Genomic DNA, 23,780 nt, shown 5'->3' with positions numbered 1-23,780 from the left:
TTAACACTCCAATTTACAAAAGTCCTGTTTGAACAATTCCATGAGTTTAGTCAAAATATCTTGCTGTAGTGGTCTCAACCTGTAAAAATGCTCTCATCAGCTAAATATTCTTGAACTCTTCCCCTTCCCCCTTTATGAGTCTTGAATTTCAGAGATACTGAATTAACTGGACAGTATTACCAACAAGTCTCAAATTGAGAGCAGATTAAGGTTTCCACAACCTAGCCACAGACAATGAAATTTAAGCTCAGAGAAGATTTAACCCTTTCTATGGAAGGATAGTAACTGAACACATTCAGTTTTTCCCTCCTTGTTGATGATTTTATAGAGTAAACAATAACTGCAGCTGTGAATGGCTAACCACATCTGACTCCCAACCAGAATTTAAGGTGCAACTATGGGTACGTCTACATTACCCACTGGATTGGCGGGTAGCGATCGATGTATCAGGGATCGATTTATCGTGTGTAGTGTAGACGTGATAAATCGATCCCCAATTGCTCTCCTGTCGACTGTTGAACTCCAGTTTGGCAAGAGGTGGAAGCAAAGTTGATGGGGGAGCGGCGGCTGTCGATACTGCGCTGCGAGGATGTGAAGTAAGTGATTCTAAGTCAATCTAAGATATGTAGACTTCAGCTATGCTATTCTTGTAGCTGAAGTTGCATATCGTAGATCGATCCCCCCCTAGTGCAGACCAGGCAAATGACTAGAAGGGATTCTCACTTTTATGCTTAATTACACAAAAACCTTCCCAATGTATTTTTCCTTTTAAACAATAGCAGGGAAGACCAGTCCAATGGATCATATATAGCATTTCAATACATATCAGAAAGGCACAGAAACACAGTACAATATAAATCTGCATCAATTGCAGATATAAATCAGAGGCATAGTTAAACAGTTATAGCAGTCAAAGACTGGGGGTATTTGAGAAATTGTATTTTGGTTTAATAAAAAAAATCTGCTTCATTAGAAATCACCACACCTGCACTGAATGTTTCTCTCTGTGAATGCTGAAGGTGATTTGGGGCCTTCTCACCATAAGCCTAGGTATCTAATTCATTAATCAAATCAAGGAAAAGAATGATCAAGCAAAGATATCTTAATGTTGCAATGCCTATCTTGTACCAGATTCAAATAGCCTAATTTTGCATAATAAAACTCAAGTGTATATAAGAAATCTCATTGTCTAGTGTGTAAATCCTACAGGGTATCAGTACAAACCACATACACCTCTACCTCAATATAACGCTGTCCTCGGGAGCCAAAAAATCTTACTGCATTATAGGTGAAACCATGTTATATTGAACTTGATTTGATCCACCAGAGTGTGCAGCGCCCCCCCCCCTCCCCCCCGGAGCACTGCTTTACCACGTTATATCCGAATTCGTGTTATATCGGGTGGCATTATGTTGGGGTAGAGGTATACCAAATTATTTGGAAACTTGCAAAGAAAGAAAAAGTGCCACCATTTATGTTGATTGAGAGAAATTCAAACTAAATAGTAAAGGTTGTGCAAGAATTATGTTCTAGGCTAGGTTGTCTCCTAATGGCTGGACCTTGAAGTTAGTACTTCAACTCCTATATCATGTACTTAGAGCTATTTATCTGATTTTAACTGAGGGAGCCCAAGGGGAAACAGAAAATATACATGGATTGTTAAAAGTCAAAGGAGGTGAATGGCTTGGAAGCCAGAACCATTATGCTATTGTATAAACAGTACATATTTCTGTGCACATAATACACAGTTGGGTGGAATGCACTGAAATACTCAAACACACCTTATGTCTGAGCCAATAACTAGATTTACTTGAAATCATCCCATGACATAATGTCTGGTTAGTCTACTAGAATGTCAGCTTTTGGCAGCAGCTGCCATCTTTAGCCCAATACAGATGGAAGCGCAGTTCAGCTTTTTATTAGATTATTGACTCTCTATGATACATACAGCTCCATATCAGAATGTATGAATCGTTACTGAATAGCACTATACATTTGGTATATTTACCTTTAAAAAGAGTGGGGCATGGAACTTTTTACAATTCAAAATTTGTGCCTGACCAACTCCATAATGATTGGAATTGTTCTGCTAAGTGCCTTAAATCTATACTTGGCCATTTCTGATAGCTGATGCATGCAATCAGCCAGCAGACCATGTATTCATATTACAAAGGCTCAGTGAGGCTCTCTGCTCATGGCATACAATGCAATCAATGGTACTGTTCTCTATATAAACTGGTGGAGAGAAGGATCAAATGAATAACTAGTCTGCATGTGAAACACGTTTGGATGGACTGAGTCAGAATCCTAAAATACAATCTGCTCTGAACCGGCAAGGAGATTTGTTTGATCCAAATAATCTGTCCTCACATGTCTGAAGAACCCATTGTGCAGTGAAAGGGTCAGAGTCACTCTTCCAGTGCAGGGAGACGCAAACTGCTGTACCAGCTTGCTCCCTATGTTCCAGGAAGGCCATTTGCCCAGGAGAGGACAGCTTTAACCTTCATCAGCAAGGGCGCAATAGAATCCCTGCTGATGGACGCTGCCTAGGAGATGTACCGAATCCGGTTCACTTTTACAATCGTAAAGAAAGATAAGCCCATTTTGCACAGCCAGGAGAGCATTCTGAAACTGTGCATGGTGACAATCATTTCTCACCACACATCCATGGTAGACTGCATTCAGATTAAAGATCTTGTTTAAGATCCTCTTCCCAAAGTTGCTCTTAAGGCGTAATTAAAACAAACATTGTCATCTTCACATGTTTTCCAGTGTGAATTAAATAATAAAAAGAATATTTAGAAGTTTAAAGCAGTTTAAGATGGGTGAAGTAGCGTGCCTGGCATTAAATGAGGATATTGATACAACAGGCATCAGGGAAACTTGGTGGAATGAAGATACCATGTCCCACTGAGTAATACCAGGGTACAAAATATATAGGAATGACAGAGTAGGTCACACTAGTGGTTGTGTGGCATTATATGTTACAAGAAAGCTTGGAGCCAAATAAGGTAAAAATCTTACTTGAAACAAACTGTGCCATAGAATCTCTCTGCAGAGAAATTGCATGCTTGAATAATAAGAGTATAGTAGTAGGAAAATACTAACCAACCACCTGACCAGGATGGTGACTGTGACTGAAATGCTAAGGGAGGTTAGAGAAGCCACAAAAGCAGAAAGTGCAATAATAAATGGGTGATTTCAACTATCCTCAAATTGACTGGACAATTGTCACCTCAGGGCGTGGTGCGGAGATAAAAATTTCTAGACACCATAAAAGACTGCTTCTTGGAACAGCTTGTCCTGGAATCTGCAAGGGGAGAGGCAATTCCCGACCTAGTCCTAAGAGGAGCATAGGATCTGGTTTGAAAGCTAACTATAACTAAATCACTTGGTAATAGCAACCATACTGTAATTAAATTTAACATCCTAGTATGGGGGATAAAACCAAAACATCCCACCATTGTAACATTTAACTTTAAAAAGGGGAAGTACACAAAAATGAGGACACTTGTTAGATGGAAGTTTAAAGGCAATGTCACAATGGCTAAAAGCCTGCAAGCAGCATGGAGATAACTTAAAAACTCCATAATAGAGGCTTAGAATAAATGTAGACCTCAAATCAGAAAAGACAATCAATCAGAGGACCCAAAAAAAAAAAAAAAAAGCCACCACAGCTAAATAGCAGAGTAATGGAAGCTGTCAGAACCAAAAAGACATCCTTTACATTGTGGAAGTCAGATCCTAGTGAGGATAATAGGAAGGTGCACAAACTCTGGTAGGTTAAATGTAAAAGTATAAGAAGGCAGGCCAACAAAGAATTTGAGAAATGTGATGAGGTGTATCAACCCCACACTAGTGAGATGAGAGTTAAGGAGCTTCTCTAGAAGCAGGAAGCCTCACCCCTCGCCTCTGCTGGGCATGATACCAGTGTAGGGAGCATTCAAAAGGGAGCATCAGCTCAGGGTAGGCTGACTGAGGAGGAAAGGGGTTGGGTGCAGCAGCTTCCTGTCAAGAAGCCACCAGGACCAAGCCTCCAAGCCAAGCTGATGGAAAACCATTGACCGCAGGAGCAGAGGGTGTCAACTCACTGTCACCCAGGGCTCCGGAGACGATCCTGGGAGGAAGCCAGGAGAGATCCCAAGACAGAACCATGGCACCACTGGAAGTACAGGGATAGGAAGTGACCCAGGGAGTACAAGTAAGGTACCAGACCCTACACCACATAGATGACCTACTGCTCTGAAGGGCCCTGGGTCAGAACATAGGGTGGGCCCGTGTTATCCTCCCTCCTTGTTGGGACTATAGCTGCTAGGCAAAGCGGCTCTTAACTCTTGCCATTGGATGACGCTACATAGACTATGGTTGCTAGGCAGAGCAGCCCTTGACTCTTGCCATTGGGCAACGCTACCATGGACTATAGCCGTGAGGCACAGCGGCCCTTGACTCTCCACATTGGGAGACACGTCCATGAACTGTAGCCACTAGACAAAGTGGTCCTGAATACTCGCCACTAGGTGATAATGCTGGTCTGCGGCACACAGGCATCTCCTGACAAGAAGCAACTTGCTAGAGACACCATTCTAACAGTAAGTGTCTTTTTAAGTATATCAGAAGCAGAAAGTCTGCCAAACAGGCAGTGTCGCCACTAGACAACCAAGGTGCTGAAGGAGCACTCAAGGAAGACAAGGCCATTGTAGAGAAGCAAAATGCATTGATCTTTACTGCAGAGGATGTAGGGGAGATAAGCACATCAGAGCTCTTTTTTGGGTGACAAATCTGAAGTATTGTCCCAAATTGACTGATCAATAGATGAGGTGTTAGAACAAACTGATAAATGAAACAGCACTAGGTCACCAGGAGCAGATGGTATTCACACAAGAGTTCTGAAGGAACTCAGATATGAAACTGCAGAACTACTAACTGTAGTATGTAACCTATTTCTAAAACAAGCTGCTGTACCAGATGACTGGAAGGTAGCCAATGTAACACCGATTTTTAGGAAGGGCTCCAGAGGCAATCCTGGCAATTATAGGCCAATAAGCCTAACTTCAGTTCTGGCAAAACTGATAGAAACAACAGTAAAGAACAAAATGACCAGACACAGACAAAAAGGTCAATTTTCACAATGGAGAAAAGTAAACAGCGGGGACCTCCAAGGACCTGTACTGGGGTCTGTGCTTTTCAACATATTCACTAATGATCTGGAAAAGGGAGTGAACACTGAAGTGGCAAAGTTTGCAGGTGATAAAAAAATTATTCAAGATAGTTAAATCCAAAGGTGATTGTGAAGAGTGAGAGAGGGATCTCACAAAACTGGGTGACTGGCATCAAAATAACAGATGAAAAACAACACTTGTAAGTGCAAAGTAATGCACACTGGAAACAATAATTCTTATTATATATATAGAATGATGGGTTCTAAATTAGCTGTTACTGCTCAGTTAAGAGATCTTGGAGTCACCCTGGATAGTTCTCTGAAAACTTCAGCTCAATGCACAGCAATGGTCAAAAAGGCTAACAGAATGTTAGTTTCCACCCCTTTCCTAATAGTTCCCAAGATAGAGAATATCATAATGCCACTATATAAATCCATGGTACACCCAGACCTTGAATATTGTGTCCAGTTCTGGTTGCCCCATCTCAAAAAGGACATAGTGGAACTGGAAAAGATTCAGGAAAAGGCAACAAAGATGATCAAAGGACTAGGCTTCAGAAGGAGAGACTAAATAGATTAGGGCTGTTCAGTTTAGAAAAGATGTGACTAAGGGGGATATGACAGAGGTCTATACAATCATGAATGGTGTGGAAAAAGTGATTAAAGAAGTGTTAGTTACCCTTTCCTGTAATACACAAACCAGGGGGCATCCAATGAAATTAATAAGAAGCAGGTTTAATACAAACAAAAGGAAGTACTTTTTTACACAACACACAACTAACCTGTGGAACTCATTGCCAGAGAATGTTGTGATGGCCAGAAGTATAACTGGGTTACAAAAAGAATTAGATAGATTCATGGAGGATATGTCCATCAATGGCAATTAGCCAAGATGATCAGGGAATACAATCCTATGCTTGAGGTGATTCTAAACCTCTGACTGTCAGAAGCCAGGAGGGGAAGACAGGGGTAGATCACTCCAACTGTCCTCTCTGTACACTCCCCCGAAACTCTGGTACCGGCTGCTCTCAGAGACAGGATACAGGGCTAGCCAGACCATTGGTCTGACCCAGTATCGCAGTTCTCATGTTCTTAAGAACAATAGAAGGTATTTTAGCACAAAAAAAAAGCAGCATTTATATTTTCAATAGAGCATAATATAGCTTAAGTAACAAATGTTTTAAAGCTTTTTGTTTTGAAGACATATGCTTTCATACATATAAGAGCTAATAACTATGTTGAAAGAATATTGCTAATATTATTTGAAAACTTTTGAATCAACTTACCTCAAAGAGGTGTTGTAAAGGATTGGATTGTAGCTCTTCTTCATTGCCAAACTGTTGGAAACCAGCTCCGAGTAAACCTAGAATAAATAATTAATAAAATGGGACTTTAGAAAACAGACCAGTATGTATTATATCTTGATTAAAAGCTTCGTACAACCAAATCTGTACCTTGGCATTATAAATAATGAAAGGAAAACATGCCAAAATATTTTAAAAACATAATTGCGTCTGCCACAATAGACACAGAAAAGAAACTGATTATTCCAGTGCTCAAAAAACCGTAACAGACAAAGACTGGTATAAAAGACAGGGGTGATCCTTCTAATAAGAAGTACCTCCCAACACCACAGCTGCTGGAATTCCTAACCCTGGAATCTGCTTCAGGGATCCATCTTTCACATCAGCATTTAGCTAGAAGCTGTCCAAAATCTGAAGCCCACACACCAATCCCCTATGTCTGCTGGAAAGAAGGTGCTTCCCTATTCCTCACACCAAAGTCATCTGGCTGCCATGACTACTCCTGCACCAGCCTCTGGACCACTCCAAGAGTCTGATCTCCACTACTCTATTCACACTTTTGTTTTGAGTCTCCTTTCCCAGTGAATAGCTCCCATGCCCCACCTCTCCTGTTGCCAAAGGGAAGCAGAGTGAACTTGACCAAACTATCAGTTTCTTCAGCATTCCCAACAGTGAAAGTCGATTAGACTCTGGTCAGCTTTCACTCTGCTGCCGCTTAGGAAAAATATGAGCCACTGCACAAACACTGGGGCTTCCTGTCTACAGAATGAGGACAATGCTCATTTCTTGTTTGAAAAGTTTCCTCTGGAGCCATAAGGGCAAAAACTTAGGGCCAAGGTCAACAGTCTGCTACAGCGGCTATTCTACTGACACAAAACTGCTGCAAACCCATCTGAATCAGCCAGTTCAGTCAGATTTAGTGCTGCAAAGCAGTCATAGCATCAGTGAACTGTGTCCTTCATTTTTTTTTTATGCATTCTTCTATTCTGCAGAAGCTGATGGCATTTGTCCCCCCACTCTCTAGGGAAAGCTTCCTATTTTCCACAAGTGGTGAGTAAGAGAATGCATTTTTCAAGCCCCAGTTGATTATAACTACAAGCCTTACAATATTGCACAAAAAAAGCAGTCTTATTATTATGATTTTTTTTAAACCCATACATTAGCATTTAAATGTAACAATTTCTACCTATTGACATGAAGGGTCTGCCTGAACCCAATAAAAGCAAGAAAACAGAACTACTTAGGGTGCCCACATATTCCAGCACATGTAGCTGGGGCGGCAGAACCCAAAAGGGCATTCACTTGAGGTGTTTTCCCTACCATCACTCCAACAGTTCCACTATGGAAAGATAGCTTTAAACTACATCTAGGGTTCCACAGGATGCCTTGTGACAGCATATCCCGGTCATGCTCGCTCCCTCCCTCATCAATACCAACCACTTTAATAGTGGTCTTGAGAGACCAAGAGGCTGCAGGCATGCTGCACTGCCACAACCCTCCTTCCATGAGCACCTTCTGCTACCTGAGACTCTCAGCTAGTCTCTCTCTCTTGTGTGTAGTCACCACAGACCCTGCCGTGAATCAAACGCATGAAGATGCATGACTTGATTATTTCTTTAAATGTATTTGGTTTGGTTTTAGAATTGCCCAAACATTCATAGATTATAAGGCTAGACAGAACCACTGTGATCATCTAGTCTGACCTCCTGTATAAACACAGGCCATAGGACTTCGCTGAATTAATTCCTGTTTGAACTAGATCACCTGAGAGGCTTCACAACTGCCCACAGACAGCCTCAAAGGCTGAGAAATTCAAGTCCTTTCCTCGTCTTTAAATCAAAAGAACTTGTCCAGATGCCTCTGCAGCCATTCAGGAGAGCTGGGGTTGATTTTAAAACCATGTTCCCTCTGAGCTGTCAAGGACTCGGACTACTGGGGAGATGGTACATGTATCCCTGAAGAGGGAGAGTGTGTACCACTTTGGAATAACCTCTCCAGCTGACAAAGGAAGTACAGTAACTCCTCACTTAACGTTGTAGTTATGTTCCTGAAAAATGCAACGTTAAGTGAAACAATGTTAAGCGAATCCAGTTTTGCCATAAGATTTAATGTAAATGCGGGGGGTTAGGTTCCAAGGAAATGTTTAGGGGGCAGACAAAAGGCATTATATACTGTACAGCACTGTACTGTACTGTGGTTGGGAAGTGCCCCTGGCTTACGCCACAGCCCGCTGCAGGCAAGGATGCTAGGAAACACCTTTGTAGCAGCAGCAGCAGCTTCCCTAGAGAAGAACAGGTTCCGACTTTGCCGGGAACGCTCCAGGCCTGCCTCTTCCTGTCCCCGCTCCACTCCAGGCCCACCTCTTCCCACCCCCACTCCACTTCCTCTCCGGAGCACGCTACATTCCCTTCCCCCCCCTCCAACCCAAGTCCCAAGCACTGCCAAACAGCTGTTTGGTGCACTTCAGACTTTCTGGGAGGGAGGGGGAGGAGAAGAGATGCAGCGCTTCTCCACTCCTGCCCCTCCCTCCCAGAAAGTCCTAAGTGCTAAGTGCTGTGAGGGAGGGGGAAGCAGCAGAGAAGCCCCGCGTCTCCAGTCCTACCCCTCCCTCCCAGAAAATCCTAAGCACCGCTAAATGGCTGTTTGGCGGCACTTAGGACTTTCTGGGAGGGAGGGGGAGGAGTGGAGACACAGTGCTTCCCTGCTCCTCTCTCCGTTGGGAGGGAGGAGGAGGAGGGGGAGAAGCGGAACTTGTGCAAAGCTCCCTTGTAAAGTTGCTGCTCTTTCACAAAATCTTACAAGCAGGCAGCCAAATGACGTTATAAGGGAGCATTGCACAACTTTAAACGAGCATGTTCCCTAATTGAGCAGGGATGTAACACTGAACCAACGTTAAGCGGGACAATGTTAAATGAGGAGTTACTGTACTTCAAAAGAGTCTTGTCCAGTTCCTGTTGGAAGCACAGAGATTGCAATAGAGGCCCTAAGAGGAGTTTAAAAAGGGAAGCAAGACAATATCCTGGAAAAGAAATAAAAAAAAAGGGCTAATCCCATTTAAATTCAGTTCTATATTTTAAAAACTGCCTCTCGCCTGGGAACTTGTCCGCCAAGTTTCAGCTGGATACTCTTCAGAAGGCTAAATTATAAACTCCTTGTAAATGGTGGTTATAATAGACATGCTGACAGTTCATTAACTATAGTGGTGCTTCTGGGAAGTACCATTATAATAAAATTCCGGAGCTATAATTTTGTGAACCATGGTCACATCCTTTATAAAAGCTGTTAAATATTGGAACTGAATAGGGCAATATAAGAGAACATCTGTTTTAAAGGAGACAGTTAAAACTAGTAGTTCAAAAATATGACCTACCAGCTATACTTTAGATTGAAGGTTCCCATGTACACAATATGTTCTCCAGCTACCTTTCCTGACATCAAGATGTATGCAGCAATATATAAAATCCCTGCTATTCAATGTTCTCCGGGAGCACCATTCTGCAATCAAACTATTTACTTCTCAAGAACAGAGCAGATAAGCACAGTAGGGAAAAGCATCCTTAACCAGATTTTATTTTGCTATTTAAATATTTTTGCAGTGTCTACTTTAAGAAAAAAAATGATGAAGTCATATCAAAGGGATAAAAATAAAACATGCAACTATGAAGTTGTAGAACTGATAAATGAAATTGTTTTCAATTGTTCATTTTATTAATGTAACTTCTGTTCACCATTCACTACACTTGCCTTTACTGTAACTTCTGTTCCATATTGTAATTCAAATCCCATTTTAAAACACTCACTCCATTTTGTAAAAGCTTCCTCCAACCTTCATTTTTGCAAACCCTGCTGTAAGCTTATTAGTTTAGTTTAGATGTGTGAATGAGGTATGTATGAATGATGGAATCAACCTCCAGCCCCAGCCTGTCCTGATGACATAAAGTTCAAATACCAACGGCTGAAGACCTAGACAACAGCCCTAACCAAAGTAAGAAGCATCCACCCTAAAAAGAAAAGGACAACAGAACAACAGAAGGAAGATCAAAGCCAGGTCCAAGGCTGAAAGTCACGCCTGCAATTGATGGGTGATCAGTCTAAACCCACAGGCAGCGTGACACAGCAAGACCTATAGACTTTGAATCCAAACTAAAAGCCTATAAAAAAGAAGGGTGAGATGAGAAACTCTGGGTAACATTCTGCTGCCAACATGGAAGAACATCGATGCCTGCCCAACAGAGATCCAGCTCAGCCTTGTGCCCAGCTTTCCTGGCCAGTTAGCTGCCACAAGCTACGAACCCAAGCTGCAAAATCAAGCCATGAACTTAAGCTATCTTCAGGACTGGTAACTATGCAGCAGCTGCAGAACACCTAATATATATATATATATATATATATATATATATGAGAGAGAGAGAGAGAGAGAGTGTGTGTGTGTGTAGGTATTAGGTATAATGTGTATATATATAGGTATTAGGTATAATGTGTGTGTATAAGAATTAAGATATTAGTTATTAGTCATAAATTGTTATAATAAATGTGGCATCTTTGCCTTGTCCCCTTTAATAAGATCCTGCTAGTTTTTACTGGTCTAATATAATTGGTATAACAAAGTCAGTCTAATTATAAGGCAACTCATCACACAAGTATCCCTCATTAAATTCCACAGGGCTCAGTTTAGAGAGGCTTGGTTGCAATAACATGACAAAATGCAAAATATTCATTACTAGACTTCAAAGTGTCAGAAAATTCAATTAAGTTGTCTTGCAAAACTGTCATGTGAAAATATCCACCCATCCACGTATGGATTATGAATACACGAACATTTTTCTCATCTGTCCAAAACAAACTAAACTACCAAACAAAAAGATACTTGTCCCAAACAAGTGGACAAGTAGAATTGTTCAGGGCTGGCATTTAATATATGGAGATTGAACACAATGATATGCACGGGCATAGAAGTTTATTGGTATGATTTTGGGTGTTAACCGAATGCCATAAATGTACCATGACACACAATTATTTTATTTGTGCCACACATTTTAGAAAAAACAGTGGTGTCTGCTTTTTGTTTTTTAAACAACAATTTTGTTGGCACTAATTTTTTTTTAAATCCATCTGTCTTCAAAGTCTGAAAGTATTAGCTACTGTGAGTACACCCAGCCTCAGGGTAAAAGAAAGTTAGCGCTAATATCTTTTTAAAACCTCTAGAAAATGATCACAAATAGCTCTTTTGGAGGGGGTGGAAGTGAAGACGCAAAAGTATGGTGATGTTAAGGTTTGATATCTTTCAGATTGATAAGTTTAAATAAATGATGCTATTTACCACTATGAAGCTTGGAATGGATCTCAGTTCTCCTAAGATATAAAACAAATGTTTATAGCCATGGTGGCTCATGTGACATGATACATTAGGGCAGTCATTGGTGCAAGAATAAATATTTGCCCATCTTAGACTCCAGAGCAGTATAATTTTCAGTCCTTGCTTCTACAATTGTGGGGGTAAAATTGATACTGATATTACCCTCTCCTTTCTTCACGCACTTTTTAAATAGCAGCTATTTGAACATATCTCAGATGTTTGATTTTAGTAGCAGCTCTGGCAAATGGGGATTTGTAATTATCATCAACCATGCGTAGTTCTGCACATTAGCAGGCATGGGCCTAAACGGGTTTGATAAATTAAAGGCACAAAACAGAGTGCAGGAGAGGAGAGAAAATGTGCAACATGAATGCAAATTCCTGTACTGTTTCACAAAATAAGAAATTTATTCCATAGCAATGTCTACACATGTGAGGTAAATAAATTGAATACAGTGGGTTCAGTCTCCTGTAGTCCTTACACAAGCAAAACTCCCAAAGTCATGAAGGGTTTTGCATGACAAAATAATTCAATATTAGGATATAGAATCAACAGCTGTAACCATCCACTTATTGTCTATAACTTGTTTTAGCAGCATGAGCCTGTCCAATTATTAATCTTTGCTATAGTCAAATCCAGTGAGGCAGCAAGAAATTGAGGTTGTAAGCCTAAATAATGTTATTTGTGAAAGAGAAAAACAAACATACCAAACTGCATGCCCCAGTCTCCAAGGTAATTTATTCTTGTTACTTGATGTCCAAGTGCTTCTTTGAGGTTTGCTACAAAATTCCCTGGTAACCAATCAAAATTATTATTATTACTACTCAAAATGGTAAGAGTTCTCTCAGTCGTAATAATAGTTTTGTTTTGATACAATCTGCATTCCCTCCTCATTACAAATCCAATAAAATGTACTGTTCTACCAAATTTCTTGCTGAAATGAATCAGACTGTTAATTCTTTTAGGCCTTGTGGGGGGTTCAGTGCACTTGGAAGGTACTGTATATTCTTTCATTGTTATACAGAAAATAAACATAATATTTTGTGTTTATACGGTGCTCTTCAGCTGACCGTGACAAAATGCTTTTCAAGCCTCCGTGTATCCTCACAACACCTCTGTAGAATATATCAGTCCCCAACCAGATAGGCAAACAGACACAAACAAGTTACGTGATTGCCCAAGTTCACCGAGCGTGTCAGTGGCAAAGCTGAGAAAAGAACCAAAAACTCATGACTTCCAGCGCTGTGCTCGAACCACCACAGTATCTGTAAACAGGCTGCACTCCAACCCAGCTCCTAACACATTATACCCACAAGACAGGGTCCAGTCTTAACCCCTTCCTGAAGCTCTCTTTTAATGTTACTGTAATTAAAATGCAAAAAAATGCTCAACCTCATCTTTCTCCTGAGCTGGGCTGTTCTTAGGATTTTTCCTTGCTTAACTTCTGTGTCCATGCCTCTGGTTTCCCCTGCTTTAAAGGGGCTTAAACCTTTTTAGCTCCGACGCAGGAGTATAAAAGGACCCATCTGGTCTGATATCAAGGTGACTCAGCTGCAGAGCTCTGTGTCTTTCTCCTGGAATCTTTATCCTGACACCATGTTACAGCATCCAACCATAATTTTCTATTAGATTCATTTCTTCTATTCAGTTTATTTCATCCCTTTTGTGTAGACAGTGATCTATAGGATTATTTTGGGGAAGGTCCTCCCCACAGGAGATGGTGTAAGACATCTTATATCACTTAGCTAACAATTATATTGGTACAGAATGGATGGATGCAGTATTAACTCAATAGATGAAGTGCAGACAGTTATCCTTGTCAGTAAAGTAGTACTTTATACACTGATTTTGGGAAAGAGAAAAAACAACGAAGCTAAAATTTCACTTAGTAGTTTTTGTGCCATTGGAGTGTTGAGCAGCAAACTAACACACAACTATTCAGTTATGTACAGGAGTCAATGGGAGTTTTAGCCCATATATTTGAGGGCAGAACTGGGCCCACAATCACCATGACAGCAACACTGATATATTGTAGTTAACGAATTACAAACAAACCTGATGTCAGACAACTTCTAAAACAACCGGACAAACTGGAAATGAAAGTTAGCTTTATAAGGACTCAAAAAATACCAACAAAGGCTTCTATCAGTGTCTTTCTAGGATGCCATTTTAAATATCTAATTTGGGATTTCCTCATTTAATGCTCACAGTACTAAAACTAAGTAATGTGCTCATTAATAAATCTGCCGGTAACAGACTACGAGTTTTTGTTGTTTAAGCCCTTCCTTCACTGTTTAAGTGGTAGGAGGTTCTTACTAAACATAAGGTTGGCCTGACATGGCCTTTCCACTATAGGAATGAAATTCAATAGGATTTTCTATTGAACTCCATAGAAGAGATACAGAAGATTTTCTAGGCTGTAGTTAAATGTGTGCTTACCTATTATCGTGGAACGCAAATGTCCTACATGAAACTTTTTGGCAATATTGGGTGAACTGCAATAAATACCCACAGTTAACATTTGTTCACTGTACAAAACATACAACTGCCAGACCATTGTCTCCCCTAACAAACATCCAAACAGTTGCTACACTCTTCCCACGTCCTGAAAAGTGCTAAAGAAAAACAGAGTTGCCACCCTTTCCAATAAAATTCCCAGGCTGATCTAATTATGAGCTGGGATCCACATCCCAATTTTGCTCCAGAGGGCAAGGCATTAAAAAAAAAAAAAAGTGTTGCCTTCCCAATTAGTATACAACTTTCAAATACAATCCTAAGTAGATAACAAAGTACTCACACCATGCTCTGTCACTCTATAAAAATTATGCAAGTATGGATTTTTCACAACAGACCTTTACTTTTATACGATACCTCCCTTCCTAGGAGTAAATGTGATTCCATCTCAAGGTTCTCATACAAACCCCTACCCAGTATGTATGCCCTTCAGGGCATACTCCCTTTCAAATACCAACCCCAAGTAAAGGCAATCAAGTATTATTATTTGCAGGGATTAAATTCAGTCAAACCCCACCAAAGCGCTGGTAAATATTTTCAAACCAAAGCACCCCGCACACACACTCCCCGCCCCAGGTGAGAACAAGCCAAAGTGGTTTCATTTACTTCCTCATTTGTAAGTCAGAATCATTTAGGCTAATTAACCTCAGGGCATTTAAAGTTTACTTCTCCTGGACACTTTGATTTGCTTGATTATCCTTGATTTGCTAGTTCTCTTGTGCCCCCTCTGCTGGCAGGTTGTCCAGGTCGCAGCATAACGAAGATAAGGCAAATTAGTCTTTTTATAATTTTGAGCCAGATTTTCAGACTGAAGTTCATTTTTTGTGGACACAAAATTGTGCTCACAATTATTTGTGCCTGAAAAAAATACTCAGGCCAGGGTCTGAACATCCAACCCAAAATTTTAAGTAGCCAACTACTTATTTCTGACTGGATAATATCTTTGCTGTTCAGATGCCAACCTAACCAGTTGGTGGAAGATGAACAAGTGAGCAAGCAAACCAGAGTACAGCTCAAATGTCCTGAAATAAAGAGTCTTAACCAGGTATCTGTTTTCTTCAGGAACAAATAACTAGAGACACAATTTTGCACCAGTAGTTTTGTGCCTGCAGTTTAGGACATTTAGACATCCAAATGCTTGATTGTTCTTGAAAATCTTAGATGTAGGCATCAAAGTGATCTAAATTGCAGGTGCAAATAACTGTTGGTGCAGAACAGCACTCACAACAACTGAAGCTCAGTTAAAATCTAAAAAATGGAGGACAAAGGCTGAAAATTCAGCTTTAGTTTTTTCATAACAGAATTAATTAAAATGAAAAAGACTATCATCCGCCAAATTAGAACATTCTGAATGAGGGTCAAATCAAAGCTTGAACTATCACACTAAACAGTGAAGATATACTTAACAGTTCTAGGGAGGAAAAGGCCCCAAATATGATTTATGTTGTATTTGCAAATAAGCTACCCATGTACTAATGTAGTTGAATACCATACATGTAAAACTGCAGCAGTATACCTTTGTTATTAAAGAACATAAGGTATTTTATTGATTCTTGCAAAAGGACTTCACCCATGTACTCACCTAAACTCAATTACTATCTTTCTTCTGGGAAGCGTAGAGAAAAGTTCACTTTTTATTCCATATTCTGAGCCATCTTTAAATACCTGCTGCAACACAGTCTAAAAAGCAAAAAGGCTTGGAAAAGTACTTCGTTGACAGAAAAAGAGCAATTAACAAAGAATTTTTTTAATGTTTTACTAATTGCCTAAGAGCCTAATCCTGCAGCCTTTACACATGTAAGCAATCCCACTAAGGGTTATAGCTGGCTCCACACTCAGCCCCATAGCATTTTGATATGTCCGTCTGTAACAACAATTTTTGAAAACTCCAAAATTTCAGGGAATTTTCCAGGCCCCATTGATTTTGGTGAAAATCAGAAAACCAAAAAAGCCTGATATCCACTAATATCGCTATTTGTCACTCCGGTTAGAGGGCAAAGGAAGAAACTTCAGAGGTAGGGTTAGGTTAGGATTAGTGGGCCCCTGACCCCAAACATTTTGCACCACCTTCCATTTTGCATCTTTGTCCCTTGAAATTATGAGGGGTGACTAAAATACATTGGAAAACATTAAAAAATTGAGATTTTTATTTAATTCAATATATAAAAAAGGATTGTATTAGCTCAGTAAACGTATGTTTTTGTATATACTTGTCTGTAACAAAAATTTAGCATGTTGGGCTACAGATACTGGGCAAGCTTGCTGAAGGGTATATGGTACCGTAACCATATGAAATGACATATCCATGAAGAGCGAAGATTTTAACAAAGAATATGAGGATTCTGAAGAAACAGATAAAGGCCGCTAACGCAGAAACGGAATTGCTCTTCAACAGAAATATTTTATGCTCTTATAATGGCACCTACAATATTACTCACAGACTCATAGACTCTAGGACTGGAAGGGACCTCGAGAGGTCATCGAGTCCAGTCCCCTGCCCTCATGGCAGGACCAAATACTGTCTAGACCATCCCAGAGAGACATTTATCTAGCCTACTCTTAAATATCTCCAGAGATGGAGATTCTACAACCTCCCTAGGCAATTTATTCCAGTGTTTAACTACCCTGACAGTTAGGAACTTTTTCCTAATGTCCAACTTAAATCTCCCTTGCTGCAGTTTAAGCCCATTGCTTCTTGTTCTATCATTGGAGGCTAAGGTGAACAAGTTTTCTCCCTCCTCTTGATGACACCCTTTTAGATACCTGAAAACTGCTATCACGTCCCCTCTCAGTCTTCTCTTTTCCAAACTAAACAAACCCAATTCCTTCAGCCTTCCTTCATAGGTCATGTTCTCAAGACCTTTAATCATTCTTGTTGCTCTTCTCTGGACCCTCTCCAATTTCTCCACATCTTTCTTGAAATGCGGTGCCCAGAACTGGACACAATACTCCAGTTGAGGCCTAACCAGCGCAGAGTAAAGCGGAAGAATGACTTCTCGTGTCTTGTTTACAACACACCTGTTAATGCATCCCAGAATCATGTTTGCTTTTTTTGCAACAGTATCACACTGTTGACTCATATTAAGCTTGTGGTCCACTATGACCCCTAGATCTCTTTCTGCCATACTCCTTCCTAGACAGTCTCTTCCCATTCTGTATGTGTGAAACTGATTGTTCCTTCCTAAGTGGAGCACTTTGCATTTATCTTTATTGAACTTCATCCTGTTTACCTCAGACCATTTCTCCAATTTGTCCAGATCATTTTGAATTTTGACCCTGTCCTCCAAATCAGTTGCAATCCCTCCCAGTTTGGTATCGTCCGCAAACTTAATAAGCGTACTTTCTATGCCAACATCTAAATCGTTGATGAAGATATTGAACAGAACCGGTCCCAAAACAGACCCCTGCGGAACCCCACTTATTATACCTTTCCAGCAGGATTGGGAGCCATTAACAACTACTCTCTGAGTACGGTTATCCAGCCAGTTATGCACTCACCTTATAGTAGCCCCATCTAAATTGTACTTTCTTAGCTTATCTATAAGAATATCATGAGAGACTGTATCAAATGCCTTACTAAAGTCTAGGTATATCACATCCACCGCTTCTCCCTTAACCACAAGGCTCGTTATCCTATCAAAGAATGTTATCAGATTAGTTTGACACGATTTGTTCTTTACAAATCCATGCTGGCTATTCCCTATCACCTTACCACCTTCCAAGTGTTTGCAGATGATTTCTTTGATTACCTGCTCCATTATCTTCCCTGGCACAGAAGTTAAACTAACTGGTCTGTAGTTTCCTGGGTTGTTTTTATTTCCCTTTTTATAGATGGGCACTATATTTGCCCCCTTCCAGTCTTCTGGAATCTCCCCCGTCTCCCATGATTTCCCAAAGATAATAGCTAGAGGCTCAGATACCTCTTCCATTAACTCCTTGAGTATTCTAGGATGCATTTCATCAGGCCCTGGTGACTTGCAGGCATCTAACTTTTCTAAGTGATTTTTTACTTGCTCTTTCCTTATTTTCTCTTCTAAACCTACCCTCTTCCCATAAGCATTCACTATACTAGACATTCCTTCAGACTTCTCAGTGAAGACCGAAACAAAGAAGTCATTAAGCATCTCTGCCATTTCCAAGTCTCCCGTTACTGTTTCCCCCTCCTCATTGAGCAGTGGGCCTACCCTGTCCTTAGTCTTCCTCTTGCTTCTAATGTATTGATAAAAAGTCTTCTTGTTTCCCTTTATTCCCATAGCTAGTTTGAGTTCATTATACTATAGTATCAGGGCCCATCCCATTAGATAACCAAAATTACAATAGGCCAATGGTCTCATTTTCCTGTCCCCTACTTAAAGGGATTTGGGTCTATGTTTTTCCCCCCACATTTCCTTCTCCATCTCTTTACCACACTCCTCCTCTCTTCCTCATAACCTGAGTGGGGCACAATTATGCCCTAATTCTGCACTGAGTCTGGCAAAGCTCACACTGAAGTCAAGCAGTCAGTGGGCATTGTGCATGAATAAGGAGTGCTAAACAGTGCCCAAAGAGAGGAAACTTTTGATTTAACTGACAATCTGACCAAATCCTGCCCATTAATCAGCTCTGAAAGAAGAGCCAATAAAAATTTGATAGAACAGTCACACTAAATTCACACATTGTTAAGGTAGATTATACACAACCAGTTTAAAAGTAAATGATAATTTTATGGCATTTGTAACTATGTTAATGTTTTTCATAGGATAAGGTAGGAAATAAAAAAGGATCTAATCAGTAGAAGTGCACATAGCACTAATAGCTAAGAAGCAGACTGAATGAGAGTATTCTTAATTTCTGTTACATACAAATTGATGACCACAACGTAAAAGTATTCAGCAAAAGTCTTTACAGGAAAAGGCAACTTCTTGGGCTTCACCAATATAGATGAGAATTTTCATTTCCCCAGGACACAGGCAATCAGTTTTCCAAGACAACCACCTGTCAAATCCACTGCTCAGTCTCTGGTTTAGATTTTCAGAACTATATGGTGCACCTAGCTCTATGAACTAGCTGAGCAACCAACCGACAAAAGGACTTTTGAGTTTAGCTGTACCAACCATCCACCTATCTCCCTAAGGATCTTAAAACAAGGACCCAGAAATCAGTCTACTTTGGGATAATACTACCAATGATGAAGGTGAGTGGCCAACTACCCTCCAGCAAGTTATTGATTTAACATTTAAGCTGTCTTTTCCAATTAGCAACCAGTCTTTGAAGAAGAGACACTCCTGTTTTGTAATAAACCATAATACAGTAAAATCTAAAGAGCAAAAATTACAACTGTAGATGTCTTTATAAAATAGTATTTTCCACCTCTAGCAAAGGTCTTGGAGCACAAGAACCAAGATTAAATATTTGACTTGCACACTTTAGGACCTGACCCTAATTTAGCCTTTAAAAGGAACAGAGGAAGAAGAAAAGTAAGAATTATCAAGCCGTGTCAGAAAAACTACTTCCTTATATTTTTAAGAAGAGATCTTTGTGAACCTGATTCCAAATTCTCAGCATGCATAATAAAAGATAGCTGTTTAGTCAATCCTTAGAGACAGGGAATATATGATTTTCAAACAGAAACAATGAATGTTTTGAATGTAAAGTTCTACACTAAGACTACAGTAGATGTTTTTCATTTCTATGTAGAGTGGCTAATTTTGTCATTATTGTTAATATTTTGCATGTATTAAAACACTTACCTTTGCTAATAATTCCCTATTTATTGTGAAGTTCACTGTTCCTGGACCAGTGCTGATTTCACTCACTACTGTATCACATTTTAGCTAAAAAAGACACACAAACAGGTGAATAAATCATTTTCTTCATTAGACATGCAATATTATATTGGATAGAATCATTTAGGATGGAAGGGATGTACTGTGTGCCACTAATAAATCCATCTCCTCATAGAAAGGTAGACTTGCGTTCATTATTTCCAAACCATCTCCATCATACTCCACCGCAGCAAGAGGCAGAAACAGAGTCAACGGAGTGGCGGCAGTTGACCCCGCGGCCACTGGGAGCTGCGGGCAGCTGTGCCTATGGACGGCCCGTGTAAACAAACTGTCTCGCGGCCAACTAGTGGATTACCCTGATGGGCTGCAGGTTGCCCACCACTGATATAGCCTCATCTGCAATGTCCAAAACTAGTTGCCTCATCTCAAAAAGGATATTGCAGAACTAGAGGGGTTCAGAGAATAGTAATATGAACAATCAGAGGCCTGGAAAAGCTTTCTTATGAAGAGAGATTGAAAAGACTGGGCTGTGGCTATCAAGACCATTCAGATTTATTAAAATTAATGCAAAATTTTTTTGGAAGGGATATTATATCATGCTTCAGGATTTAAGCCAGTCTCTGACTATTAGAGATCAGGATGAGATATAATATAGGGGGCAGATTATTCCACATCTGCCTTCTGAAGGAGTCTTCCATTTTCCCTGTATGCATCTTGTACTGGCCTCTTTCAGAAATCATGGAGGTACCATCTGGGCCTAGAGATTTATTGCATTTTAAATCATCTAACTGCTCCAACTGCTCTTCTTCTGTCACCTCAACCTCTGAGAGCACCCCATCTTTATTACCAGAAAAGATTCAGTGTAGGGATCTCCACAACATCTCAGAAATGAAGACTGATGCAGAGAAATTATTTAGCTTTTCAGCAACGTCTTTACCTTCCTTATTTCTCTTTAACAGTTACTGATCCAGCAGACCCACTGATTCTTTTGCAGTCTTCCTGCTTCTGATGTATTTAAAGTATCTTGTTGTTTGTTTGGCACCTTTAGATATCTACTTTTTGAAATTAATTTTGTCCCTTCTAATTTCTTACTATCTTACTACATCCCTCCTTAATTCATGCTCCTGTTTTCTGGCTTCACTAGGATCAGACTTCCAGATTTTGAAGGCTTTCTGGATGGTTCAAATAGCCTCTCAAACCTTACCATTTAGCCATACTGTTTACTCCTTGCCATTCAGGTTCTATTTTGGCAGCATTCATGCCTTGTGAGGGTCTATTTTTTTTAGAGGAGCAACCATGCCATCTCTAATTTACTTCCTTTATTTTTCATAGGGCCTTTTTGCCAAGCCTCCTCATCTAATTGAAATCTCCCTTTCTATAGTGTCATTGTGTCACCTGTGTGGTGCTTTACTTTCCCCTTGGATGTTGAACCTTACTGTATTGCGATCATTCTTACTTAATAGCACAGCTACCTTCATTTTTTCCATTAACTCGTGTTACTTAAAACTTTATCAAGAATAACCTCTTGTGTGCTCTAGAACTAGCTGTTCTAAGAAGTGTTCCAAAGAATCAAGAAATTGTTTCTCTGAACTTTATCCTACTGTGCCAATTAACATGTGGGCAGCTGACGTCTCCCACTAGTCTCATTTTGTTAGATTCTACTTGCCTCTTTGGTGTGTCTCAAGTTTGTGGGCTCAATTTCTTATTCCTGATCTTGAGACCAGTTGTACAGGGCTACTAATATATTTATATTTTTACAGCTTAGGAATTATATCAATAGAGATTCAATTGCATGGTCCTCCTAGTTCAGCATTTCTTATCTCACTATAATCTATGGAATACTTGAGACACAGCTTTATTCTCCCACTTCTTTGGCCCAGCCTATCCTTCCTGCATAGTTTGTAACCAGGTATTACAGTGCCTCTAATGGTTTTTGTCATTCCACCACTTCCCCATAATACCTATTATATCAAGAACCTTGTTGACTGCAAGGCAGTTTATTTCACCAATTTCTGCTTCTAAACTTTTTCCATTTGTATACATTTATAGTCTTGATGAGGTGCCTGTTTTTATCTAATCCCTTATTTTGACACTCTGCTGATTTTATAGAACGTATATCTCGGTGTTCTAATCCCATCTCTGTTCCAGTTCAGTTGTAATTTGCCTTCTACCCTTCTTAGATATACAGATACTTAAGTGTGCTTTTAAGCTGCCTTAAAACCATTTTAGCTGGCCACTGGAGGATTCTCCATGCATAGAGGTATTCTTAGGTGGTGTACAGCAGTGGTATTGGCTCCCACCAATCTTTTGTTGGCTACCAGTGTAGGAGATTGGGTGTACTCCTTTATACTCAGCTGATCCCTGTCGCAACCCTAAACCTATGCTCAAACATAGTGTCTGCATGGCCAATTGTCGGTCAAGGGGTCACATTGGTGCCATGTGCAACACCGTAGTGCTGTGTGCTACACTATGGTACGGTGTGCAACATTAAAGTGCCGTGTGCCTATTCTCGAACCTTCTGTCTGGTCAATTGTGGGTCAAGTTAGTGCCATGTGCAAAAGAGTAGGGTGTTGTGTGCAAAAAAGTAGTGTGCCGGGTGCAGATCCTGTTTACATAGAGGGCACCAGCTTGGAACCTGGAAGGCGAAGGAGCTAGGGACCAATCAGATGCTGACACGAGTAAGAGCCTTCAAATAAAACTATGTCTCGCGCCAAAAATGGCAGGAGTATCTGCATGTTAGCTGAAAGGCCTGATTACCCTTTCAGCCAGGGTCTCCTCCGGATTTTGCCGGCTCGTGTTGTGTCGTTTCATTTTGTTTTTTGGATTATTTCCCACCAATTCGTCATGCTCTTGGTGTCTGTACTGCTGGACAGCTGCGCTTGGAGTGTGGTACGTGCAATTTAATTTCTATAAATACTCTGTTTGCTTAGCCTCTTCCCTTTTTTCCCTTCCCTTACTTGGTGCAAAGTTGTGTATACAGTATATGAGAGCCAAATTGTATTAATTGCTATTGTGGTTGGTGGGTGTATTTTACAATATTCGGTTAATGAGTGTACAGTTTACTTAGTTTTGTGTATCTGCTCTGGTTTTTAGTGAGTAGTTGATCATAGATCGTTTGGTTTCTTGTTGTTGGATGTAAATAGACTGTTTCAAGTTGGGTATGGTTTTATTCTGATAGTATTCCTAGTTGATAGATTACCCTTCCCTGGCCCAAGTTGTATCTTATCCCCGTTAATAAACAGCCACGTGTTTGAAATTTCAATCTGTCATGTTTTGATTTTCCTCTCTCACTCAAATACTTACTCGAACCTGCATTAGTCTCGTACAATCCCCAGCTACCAGAATAGTCTCCTGAGGCTACAAGCAATCAGTGTCAATCAGAACAGGTTTTAGGACTTTGTTTCTTCATCTATGAGCTACACAAAGCACTCCTGGGCCACAGTACCTGTTACATCTTCCCTCAATCATCTCATCTCTTTCCCAGATCTTGTCACTTTTCCTCAGAGTCTCACTAGCCAAACTTCTTGTTTTTGCTGCTTTTCTCTGAACTCCCTCCAGTCTGTTGGAAGTCTAGTGTCAAAACTGAATACAGTATCCCAATAAGGCCTGGCCAACACTCAATCGTTACTTCAGTTGTTTTTACATGTGACACTCCTCTGTCAGTATAACTCATTCTTAGTATT

General features: G+C 40.2%; 2 protein-coding genes across 7 annotated transcripts in view; one reads left to right on the top strand and one right to left on the bottom strand.

Moving 5' to 3' along the window:
• The window catches only part of ORC3 (origin recognition complex subunit 3), a 260,786-nt gene that overhangs the window by 135,617 nt on the left and 101,389 nt on the right, over positions 1-23,780 (top strand). The window lies entirely within an intron of this gene.
• The window catches only part of RARS2 (arginyl-tRNA synthetase 2, mitochondrial), a 59,584-nt gene that overhangs the window by 24,975 nt on the left and 10,829 nt on the right, over positions 1-23,780 (bottom strand). For 5 of the 6 annotated variants that reach the window (XM_050950128.1, XM_050950127.1, XM_050950131.1 and 2 more), the window contains exons 4-8: positions 20,062-20,145; positions 15,915-16,012; positions 14,258-14,313; positions 12,526-12,609; positions 6,445-6,521 (exon numbers count right to left, since the gene is read on the bottom strand). In XM_050950128.1, the coding sequence (XP_050806085.1) occupies positions 6,445-6,521; positions 12,526-12,609; positions 14,258-14,313; positions 15,915-16,012; positions 20,062-20,145 (399 nt within the window). The remainder of the gene's footprint in view (positions 1-6,444; positions 6,522-12,525; positions 12,610-14,257; positions 14,314-15,914; positions 16,013-20,061; positions 20,146-23,780) is intronic. The other variant, XM_050950132.1, reaches the window with a different exon arrangement.

This window comes from Gopherus flavomarginatus, chromosome 4 (genome assembly GCF_025201925.1).
Source record: "Gopherus flavomarginatus isolate rGopFla2 chromosome 4, rGopFla2.mat.asm, whole genome shotgun sequence".
NCBI lineage: Eukaryota > Metazoa > Chordata > Testudines > Testudinidae > Gopherus > Gopherus flavomarginatus.
This window is presented reverse-complemented; position numbering and strand designations above follow the sequence as displayed.